General features: G+C 61.6%; 1 protein-coding gene across 1 annotated transcript in view; it reads right to left on the reverse strand.

Annotated features, from left to right (window-relative positions):
• The window catches only part of PIP5K1C (phosphatidylinositol-4-phosphate 5-kinase, type I, gamma), a 34,113-nt gene that overhangs the window by 10,384 nt on the left and 13,073 nt on the right, over positions 1–10,656 (reverse strand). The window contains exons 6-12 of the mRNA XM_011967455.1: positions 9,102–9,401; positions 7,647–7,852; positions 5,167–5,250; positions 3,901–3,949; positions 2,951–3,035; positions 1,102–1,266; positions 232–370 (exon numbers count right to left, since the gene is read on the reverse strand). Of these exons, the coding sequence (XP_011822845.1) occupies positions 232–370; positions 1,102–1,266; positions 2,951–3,035; positions 3,901–3,949; positions 5,167–5,250; positions 7,647–7,852; positions 9,102–9,401 (1,028 nt within the window). The remainder of the gene's footprint in view (positions 1–231; positions 371–1,101; positions 1,267–2,950; positions 3,036–3,900; positions 3,950–5,166; positions 5,251–7,646; positions 7,853–9,101; positions 9,402–10,656) is intronic.

Genomic DNA, 10,656 nt, shown 5'->3' on the forward strand with positions numbered 1-10,656 from the left:
GATGCCCCACCCTTCTGTACATAGGATGCCCCGCCCACATGCACAGCAGATGCCTCACCTTTCTGTACGTAGGATGCTCCACCCACATGCACAGCGGATGCCCCGCCCACGTGCACAGCGGATGCCCCACCCACATGCACAGCGGATGCCCCACCCACATGCACAGCGGATGCTCCGCCCACATGCACAGCGGATGCTCCGCCCACATGCACAGCGGATGCCTCCGCCCACCTGTACCGAGGTTGCTCCGAAGTCTCCGAGGGGGACCGCTCAGGAATGGAGAGGGATGTGGATGACAGAGTGGTGGCAATGGAAGCTGTAGTGGCTTCTTCAAAAGAAGGTGGCGTGCAGGGCAGAAGGTCAGGCCGGCCTGTGGGGAAAGGACTGTGGGTACCTTGCGGAGCCTCCAGGCCCCCAAACACACACAGTCGATTCTCCCTGAGGCTTGGCTCACCCTGGGAACCCACGCCCAGTGCCCGCCCGCCTCCTGGACATGCCCACCTCCCCACACGGCAGGGAAGGACGACCTTCCCCCTTCACACGAAGGCTTCTGACCGCTCTCAAAATAGAATCCACAGCCCTACACAGCCCAGAGGGCCCTGTGCCGCCTGGCCCGTCACCTCCCTACCCTCTCCCCCCACCCTCTTCCCCTCCCCACTGCTCTCTTCCCCTCTCCCTCTCTTCCCCTCCCTGCTGTTGGCTCCTTGCTGTTCCCCCAGCAGTGTGGTCCTGCCCCAGAACCCTTGCATGGCTATGTCAATTCCTTCATTCTGTCCCCTGCCCTCCCTGACATCAGACGTAGCCTGGGGGCTGCATGCCTTCGATGGCATCCTGGTGCGCCTCAGATAACAGTGACCGTGAGAGAAGGCGGGAGCTGTCACCACCCCACCCAGTGGAGCCTTCTACACTCAGCTCTCCCTGGGCTCTTCCCTGGGGCCGTCCCAGAAGCCCCCAGTCCCTGGGCAGGAGGTTCTGCAGATCGCAGATTCGGAGGGGAAGACTGAGTGATGAGTACTCAGGATGAGGCGGCGCCCCACCCACTGGGCTGCTGCTGACACACCCTGGAGCCCCCACAGGCGCACTCTGCCCTCTGCCCCTCACCTTCGTCCTCCAGCGTGGGGTAGCTGCGGGCCCCCCGCAGGTCGTACTGGGCCTCCTCCCGCTCGCTGGGGATCTGGCTGGCTGAGAAGGCAGCTGTGGGCCCCAGGGGTTTCACAGCCAGCAGGGCTCCGCCACGCCCCTTCTTGGAGGGCGAGGACTTCAGGGCTGCAGGGGAGGGTGGGTGTTAGCGCTTGGGGTTGCTGGGGACTCATAGCAAAGCCCAGATAGGGTCGCTGCCCGAATATACCCGTGTCCCTGAAACCCACCAGGCCCCTGCCCGTCCCTGAGGCCGAGAAGCAGCAAAGCCTCTTGGTGGAAAACCGGGCTCTGCCCGGGGAGGGACTGAGAGCCTGAGTTGCCTGTCCTGCCCACCCAACCGTCTCTATGAGACACACTGGGACCCTGGCACAGTGCCTGCCCCTCCCGGGGTCCTGCAGACCTGTGACTCCCGTCTATCCAGCTGGCCAGGGATGCCTGCAGGCTTTATCCCCTTCCATGTGGGGCCCAGCCCGGGCAGGGCCCCATTTTCAGATGGACACTGACAGTCTTAGACAGCACCACGCATTGCGGTTAGAGAAGCCAATGGTTCAGCATGTAGGGCCTGAGCCCAGATCCAGGCTCGCCCGCTGGCTGTGTGGCTCAGTCTCTCTGGGCCCCGTTGGCCGATCTCAGCAGTGGGGTGTGGTGCCGCAGGTGATGCCCACACAGGGCCGGGCCTGTCCTCAGTGTTGTGCGAGCTCTGCCTCCTCACCAAGCTCTTGTGACCTCTGCCCCCAGAATGACCCACACAGCTCCTGGTAAACAGTAGGTGCTCAGTTTGCCTTGTGCAGCTTCCTACAGTCGCCAAAGGCTGGCAAACAGCCCTGGATGACTGGGAATGATCCTGTGGCATCAGTCCCAGAGGGTGGGGTGCGGGGACAGGCTCGACAGCCAGCTCTCTGGAGACAGATCCCGATGCGTGGTGTCTGCCAATTCCCACGGTGTCAATGAGAGGGGGTCCCTGGCCTCGGGGCCGGGAGCAGGTGTGCAGGCCGGGAAGAGCAGCCTGACTGCAAGTGCTGGGCACTGGCATGCCTGTCCCTGCTGTCTCCCAGGAGCAACCCCGTGGGTGCAGACCCGCAGATCATTCATGCCCACCCGACACTTCCCAAGCACCTCTGTGTGCCAGGCCTGTGCAGGATGCTGGGGAGCCCCAGAGCCTTCTACTGGGGAGGGTGGCTGAGAAACAGACCCCAGGGAGGAACCCGTCTGGCAGCAGGTGGGCCACGGGCTGAGGTCTGTGCAGGGGCCTGGAACCCTGAGTCTGCGTCCAGATGCTACAGTGGCCCATGAGGGGAAGCTGAGCCCTGAGAAATGGGGACCTCCCCTGGGTACCCTGTGGGTGAACCCTGAGTCCCCACCTTCCCCACCATTGTTTGCCCTGTGACCTCCCCGGCCATGCCCTGGTAAGCCGGCCTCCTGGGTTCCCTGCCCGGGATGCGTTTCCGTGGTGATGGTGATGCTGTTGGAGCCCCACACACTGAGCTGCCTGCTGGGCCAGGCCCGCCCATCCCATATATCAACACTGTACTCTCACAGTGCTGTGCCAATGGGGAAACCGAGGCACAGAGGGAAGTGCCTGTTCAAGGCCACAAGGCAGGACGAGGCCAGGGCAGGATTCAGGATTCAGGCTCCGGCGGTGGCTCCTGTGCAGAGCAAATGTCCCGACTATCCTGCCTCTGGATGAGGCCCGGTCTGAGGGGGACACAGGGGCTCTGGGTTTACTGCCTCCCCCAGAGTCCCTCCCGCCCCACGGGGCTCTCGGCCTCCCCCGGGGTCCCTCCCACCTCACGGGGCTCAGGTGGCTTACAGGAGTTCTTCCGAAAGACTGTGTTGCTCATGAACTTGAAAAAGCGCTCGGCATAGAAGCTGGGGCGGTGGACAGACACCGTGTCCTGGAAGAGAGTTGGGGGTGCCCGGGGGCAGAGGGCGCATTAACCAACAGCTGGAGACAGCCCTGGACAGACGCTGTATGTGTGCGGGGGGCACCTTCTGTGTGAAAAGGCTCGAGATGGGTCCATGGTGCTGTGGCTTCCTGGGAGGGGCTCACGAAACAGGGGACAGTGGCTCCCTCTGGGGAGGGAGACTGGGTGCCAGGGAATGTGTGGAAGTTTTTCCGCCAGAGACCTATTCGCATTTTTGACTTTTTCAACCAGCTCTGAATAAAGTATTCCGGCCAGGCGCAGTGGCCCACATGGACTTGTAGGGGAGGTTGAGGTAGGATGGTCTGGCTGGGGCCCTACTGGGATGTGACCCTTGGCCTCCCAGAATGCAGCCTCCTTTCCCAGCCTCCTTGGGTGAGGAGTGGCCACGTACCAGGACTGTGAATGACTCCACCCTCAAAGGCTGCAGTGGGAGGCGGTGCCCGGCCACTGTGGGCCAGGGGACAAGGACAACCCCAGCGATGTAGGGTGGCAGCACAGGACACCCTGGCCGGCCTCGTCAGAGCAAGACAGCACTCCTATCTGCCCTAGGCTCGGGTTCTGGGCCTTGGCAAGGTCTAAGACATCCCCAGAGGCCTCTGCTGGCCGCCACCCTGACATGCTCAATGCTTGTTCTGGAAGCTCCTGCCTGGACCTTCTACACACTCTTGAAAAATGGGGGTGCCTGTTGGGATCTTGGATTCTACAGGCTGTTAGTTAGTCCTCAATGCTCAGCCCCAGGAGGTAGTCTGCGTTTGTGGAGCGATGGATGGGAGGAAGGCCAGGACGACCGACAGGAGGACAGAGGAAGGATGGGAGGAGGGGTGCAGGCGCTCACCCCATCATGGACGAGGGCCTTCCAGGTGTGCTCCAGCTTCTTGATGAACCTGTGGAGAGAGCGCCCGGAGTGGCAGCTGACATCAGCCAAGCCCTTGCCAGGCCGCCTCACTCAGGGGCCACTGTGCACCCCCGAGGACACTGGGCCATGGCCTTGAGCAATCGTGGCTGTCAAAACCCAGGGTGGCAGGCGCTCCTGGCAGGCAGTGGGTGGAGGCTCTCTGCTTAGTACCCTGCAGTGCCCAGGACGGCCCCACTCCAGAGAACCATCTGGTCCCAATGTCCACAGTACCGAGAGAGTGACCCTGTCTTTCAACATTCTAGAGCCCCAGCCAAGCACGGTAGCTCACACCTGTAATCCCAGCACTTTGGGAGGCCAAGGTAGGTGGATCACCTGAGGTCAGGAGTTCGAGACCAGCCTGGCCAACATGGTGAAACCCCGTCTCTACTAAAAATACAAAAATTAGCCAAGCATGATGGCGCGTGCCAGTAATCCCAGCGACTCGGGAGGCTGAGGCGGGAGAATAGGGTCGACTCAGAAGGCGGAAGCTGCAGTGAGCCAAGATCGCACCACTGCTCTTCAGCCTGAGTGACAGAGCGAGACTTTGTCTCAAAACAAACAAATGAAAAACCAAAAAACAAATATTGGAGCCCCAAAGGGAGGCCTCAAACCCACTCCTTAGATTCTCTGTTTCCTTTTTTTCTTGAGACAGGGTCTTGCTCTGTCACCCAGCCTGGAGTGCAGCGCGGCCATCACAGCTCACTGCTGCAGCCCTGAACTCTTGGGCCCAAGGAATCCTCCTGCCTCAGCCTCCTGAGTAGCTGGGACTGCAGGAGCACGCCCAAGCTCGGTTAATTTTTTTGATACTTCGTAGAGACGGGGTCTTGCTATGTTGCCCAGGCTGGTCTCAAACTCCTGGGCTCAAGCGATCCTCCCGCCTCGGCCTCCCACAGTGCTAGATTACAGGTGTGGACCACTACGCCCAACTCACTCTGGATTTTCAAGGCGACCAGACACCTTCCTTTAGGGCTCAAGAAGGGGCAGCCAAGCAAGAGCTTTCCAGAAGGTTGAGGAAGCCCCGAGAGCTGCTGGTGCAGCTGTTTCCACAGGCAAGCGCCTCTGTGCATGGGTGTCCTGGGGGCACCCACCCACCTGTGGGGCTGCAGACCCGGGGCATCCACCTGTGGGGCTGCAGACCCGGGGCGTCCACCTGTAGGACTGCAGACCCGGGCACCCCCCTGTGGGACTGCAGACCCTGGCACCCACCTGTAGGACTGCAGGATATCAATGATGCCAATGTGCAGTAGCAGCCGCTCCCCGCGGCCGTTCACAGCGGGGATCCCGCCCATCCTGGGGAGAGAGGAGGAGGGCACCGTCAGCATCCCACAGAGGCGGGACTCGGGGCAGGCAAGGCTGGGGACTCCGGGGCTGGGGAGCCCACCTGCTCCCGTGGGTGGCAGCTCGGCCAAGCTCTTGGAGTGGGGCCTGGCACCCGGGAATCTCCGTCCTGATGTCCCTCCATCATCCCCAGTCTCAAACCCAGGCCCAGGCGCTGCTGAGGAGTCCCAGCTAGGAGGCCCGGGCACATACCCTGCCACCACACACGTGTGCATGGACACACACATGCACACACATGTACGTGCACACACATGCACGCTGCATGCCCAGGTAGGGCCACGGGGTCTCAGGTACAGCCTGGGGAGTTAATTGTCACCCGGCACCATGCCCAGCGCAGTTAGTGAGGCCACATGTGCAGCAGCCATCCTGAAGCCACCAGGAGCCAAACCCGCTGGGCCGGGGCCCTGCACGCTCTGCTCACGCCACAGGCTGGTGCGCTCACCTGCTCCCCTGCCAGGCCCACGAAGACCCTACAAACGCCAGGATGGTCTGAGGGGGAGCTGTGCCTGGCCTTGGCTCCCGCACTCCCCACAGCTACACCCTGGTTGGGGCCCCGACTCCTCCTCTGCCATCCATGGGAAATTCCACCACCTTTGCAAACCAAAGCCCAGCTGGTGGCCTAGTGCAAGCCAGCACCGCCCCTGGGGCCAGGCCAGGTGGAACTTGGCTCCACACCTGCGTGGCTCCGCTGGGGAAGGCTGCCCCCCAACCTAGGAGCCTACTTCCTCAGCTGGAAACGGGGGAAGCCCACCTCCCTCCTCCAAGGCTGCTGTGAGGACCGAACAGGTACCAAAGTGAAGGCTCGGGCCTGCCCCCACTGTCAGGGTGCTGCTGTGACCAGGGCACAATCTCAGCACTGCTATACAACACCTGTCCAACCCGCCCCCTGGGGCCACATCTGGGGACATCTGTGGTTGTCACAACTGGGGGGTGCTCCTGGCCCGGAGTGGGTGGAGGCCCAGGACGCTGCTCAGCACCCTGCAGTGCCCAGGACAGCCCCAGGACAGTCCCATACCAGCGAATGACCTGGCCCTAACATTCATAGTGTCCCAGAAGGGCTCTGTGAGAATCTCCCCAACCAAGCCCCGAGCCCTGTGAGGGCAGGGCCGGTCTGCTCCCTCCGCCCCTAGCGTCCAGCAGAGACATAACTGTAGGCCACTGAGGTGTGGCCTCCTCTCTCTACCACTGTTCCCATCTTCTGTGGCAGCATTTTTTTTTTTTTAAGACAGAATTTAGCTCTTGCTGCTCAGGCTGGAGTACAACAGCTCAATCTCCGCTCACTGCAACCTCTACCTCCTGGGTTCAAGCAATTCTCCTGCCTCAGCCTCCCAAGTAGCTGGGATTACAGGCATGCACCACCATTCCCAACTAATATTTTGTACTTAGTAAAGGCAGGGTTTCACCATCTTGACCAGGCTGGTCTGGAACTCTTGACCTCAGGTGATCCGCCTGCCTCGGCCCCACAAAGTGTTGGGGTTACAGGCGTGAGCCACCGTGCCAAGCTTTTTTTTTTTTTTAAGACAGGGTATCACCCTGACGCCCAAGCTGGAGTGCAGCGGTGTGATCTCAGCTCACCGCAACCTCCGCCTGCCACGCTCACGCCTGCCACACCTTCAGTCTCCTAAGTAGTTGGGACTACAGGTGCACATGCCACCATGCCCAGCTAAGTTTTATATTTATTGTAGAGACGGGGTCTCGCTATGCTGCCCAGGCTGGTACTGAACTCCAGGGCTGAGGCAGTCCTCCCACCTTGGCCTCCCGAAGTACTGGGAGCACAGGCATGAGCCACCGTGCCCGGCCAGCAGTCACTTTGATCTGTGTGGAATCAGATTTTGCAGTCCCTCCTGTTCGTGGGCTGTGTCCTGCCGTGAGCCCTGCCTCGCCCGATCCCTCTGGCCTCCCATGCACCTTCCACACTTCTGTGGCTCCTGTCTGCACGGGCAGCGAGTGGACCCCTCTGAGTGCCACGGGGAAACGCTATCTGTATCTCATTCCTGTGGATGGCCAGTGGCCTCGGCCCACTCACGGGTGAACGGGAAATGCTACCACCATTGCAAGCCAAGACCCGGAAGCCAGCACTCAGCCTGCGGCCCGCACTATGGCCTGGCTTTGCTCTGAGGCCCTGGCGTGAGGCTCTCAGACTCTGTCTGTCACCATGGATGCCCTCGCCAGTCCTCCCTGCCTGTTTTCGCTCTGAGGCCCTGGCGTGAAGCTCTCAGACTCTCTCTGTCGCCGCGGATGCCCTCGCCAGCCTTCCCTGCCTGTTTTCACACTTGAGCCGGGGATGGGGGACCGGAGCCTGTGGGGAAGGGAAGCGGGACGGGTTCGCAGGCCCCCCGCCCACCTACGTGTCATCCGACTCAATGGGTTCTCCGCGCGCGGCACCGCCCTGGATGGACTCCATGGCCGTGGAGTAGAGCGCCTTCTGGCCTACTGGCCGCTTCTCGTCCGAGGTGCCCCGGGCGCCCTGCGCCTGCCGCTCACGCTCGTGCTGGTCGATGTTGTGCACACCCAGCAGCAGGCTGTAGTCCATGATCTTGAAGCTCTCTAGGACCTGGCGGGACAGACGGGCAGGAGCACACCATGCCGTCAGCTGTCTCCACCCCCACCACAGCTCCTGGAGCTTATGGGGGCCTCAGCCTGGACAGCTCCGTGGGCTCGGGTGTGAGGGATGGGGTCCCACGGCCATGCAGGGGTGGGGGTTCTAGTATTATCCCGAGGGATGGAGGGGCTGCGGTCACACAGCGGCATCAAGGCGGGCCAGAGTGGGGCTTCCAGCCTCACAGCAGGCCGCCCCAGGCACTGGGACGGGGACTCCCTCCCTGGCTTTGCTCCTTCCTGAGAGACAGGGGGGCCAGGCCTATGCTCTGACCAGCCCAGGCCTGTGGGCAAGGACCTGCCAGCCTGACAGGTGACACCCAGGTGCGTGGATGCCCAGGGTAGCCTTGAGGCCCCTGAGTGGTCTGCACAGTTCTCTGGGGGTGTGGGTCAAGTTCTCAAAGGGGTCGGGGAGCTAGGGGTGGTCAGCAGGAGGGCCTGGGTGGAATGGGGGAGCTGGGAGGTCCCAGGCTCTGCTCCTGACAGGCTGGGGCCTCCCTCCCTGGCTCCATGCCTCGAAGCTGCCGGGGTGGGGCGGGGACGATGGAGCTAACACAGGGAGAGGAAGAGCTGCGTGCATCGTTCTTTCCCTAATACAGAGCCAGTGCAGGCTCCACGGGGACAGGAGCCAGACCCCCCACCGGACAGACATGGGCCCTTGCCATGGCCTGCAGAGCGGGCAGTCATCCCATTTGATGGGTGAGGAAACTGAGGCACGAGCTCTCATGGCTGGCCGGGAGCTCTGGGCTCGTGACCACAGCATCTGAAGGCTGGGCTCTCTTCTTGGGGGGGTGGGGGGACTCTACCACTGTCACCATGTAACCTCCAGAGGAACCGCTTCTTAGCGGTGCAGACACTCCCAACCCCCAAGGGCTGGGTCTGGAGACATAAGTTTCCTGTTTTCTTTGTGAGACAGGGTCTCACAGTGTTGCCCATGCTGGTCTTGAACCCCTGGGCTCAAGCCATCTGCCTGCCTCCCAAAGTGCTGGGATCCCAGGCATGAGCCAGTGTCCAACCACGTTTTAGGTGAAGGCCATAAAAGCCTGAGCTGCTTCCGGATCCCACGTTGGCGTGGGGCCTGCTGTGGGCTGCGGGGCAGCTGGGCCTCAGCCTGGCACCCTCCCTGGCCCTGCCTGCCTGGACCGTGGCCTCACCAGGCAGTCCCACCTGCCATCCTCCCTCCCCCGCCCGGGCCGAGCCCTCACCAGACAGTCCCGCTGCAGCGTCTTGACCAGGGCGCTGAAGGTGTCGGCGTCCAGCAGGAGCCCCTCGGGCATGTCCTGCATGAAGTCCAGGTCCTTGTAGGTGGGGAAGCTCTTCTCCTTCTCCTTCTTGCTGGCGCGCCGCTTGTAGGTGGAGCCCTTGAGGTCGAACTTGAGGTGCATCTTGACCACGCGGGGCAGGATGTTGTTCATGACCACCACACGGATGTTCTTGCCCCCCGACTGCACGCAGTACAGCCCGTAGAACTTGGGTAGCAGCGTCCGCGGGTTCTGGTTAAGGTTCTGCCGGGGGAAGAGGGGACGTCAGGAGGGCGGCCGGGCCACAGACCTGCGGGGGCGGGCAGAGCTGGCCTCTGCCTTAGGGGGCTCATGGATGCCCCTGGTCAGCCCCCCTCTCTCCCCAGAAGCCCTCAGGGACCCCTTTCCTCTGCAGGTGCCCAGCTGACCTTCCCACAGCACCCCGACTCTCACAGGCCACAGGGTCTCCCCGCCCAACTGTGAGCTCCAGGAGAGTCTGTTTCCACAGAGCCAGGCCCCGAGGCAGGCGCTTCGGTTCCATCAGAGGCTTCCACACTCCCTGCCTGCCCACAGGACATCGCCCTGGCTGGGCTTGCCTGTTGGGAGGTCTGGAGGCCGGAAACACAATGCTCTATCCTAAAATACATACATACACATACATACATGTATATGCACACACGCACACACACACATGCACATACACACAGTGTGCACACACACATGTATTTTCTTGAGACAGGGTCTCACTCTGTCGCCCAGGCTGGAGTGCAATGGTGCGCTCACAGCTCACTGCAGCCTCAACCTCCAGGGCCCAAACCATCCTCCCAGCTCAGCCTCCCAAAGTGCCAGGACTCCGGGCGTGAGCCCAGCCTCTATGTTGGTTATGCTTTGCTGTGTTGGACTGATCAACTCGGACCTTCACTCCAAATCTGGGTCCCCAGGCACAGGTCTGGGTCCTGTTCTGCCCTGTAGACCCCAAGCAGGCACTGGGTGACCCAGAGGCACCCAAGTGAATCAACAGCTCCCCCTGCCCAGAGCCTCTCAATGACGAACCCAGTGGTCTGCTGCCCAGGTTTCGGGGTTGGGATGGACCCACAGGGAGAGGAGTCGGGGACACGGCCTCAGGCACCAGCCTGGGCAGGCTCAGCAAACTCCAGCCCCTGGGCCAAATCTGGATGCCACCTATTTTTATAGGGCTATGAGCTAAGAATGGTTTTTCCAGTTTTAAAAAGTGGAGAGGGCCGGGTGCGGTGGCTCACGCCTGTAATCCTAGCACTTTGGGAGGCCGAGGTGGGTGGATCACCTGAGGTGAGGAGTTGGCCTAGCCAACATAGTGAAACCCCGTCTCTATTAAAAATAAAAATTAGCTGGGCGTGGTGGCACATGCCTGTAATCCCAGCTACTTTCGAGGCTAAGGCAGGTGAATCGCCTGAACTTGGGAGATGGAGGTTGCAGTGAGCCGAGATTGTGCCATTGCATTCCAGCCTGGGCGACAGAGCAAGACTCCATCTCAAAAAAA

The sequence above is a fragment of the Mandrillus leucophaeus genome, unplaced genomic scaffold (assembly GCF_000951045.1).
Source record: "Mandrillus leucophaeus isolate KB7577 unplaced genomic scaffold, Mleu.le_1.0 Scaffold8, whole genome shotgun sequence".
In the NCBI taxonomy this organism is placed as follows: Eukaryota; Metazoa; Chordata; class Mammalia; order Primates; family Cercopithecidae; genus Mandrillus; species Mandrillus leucophaeus.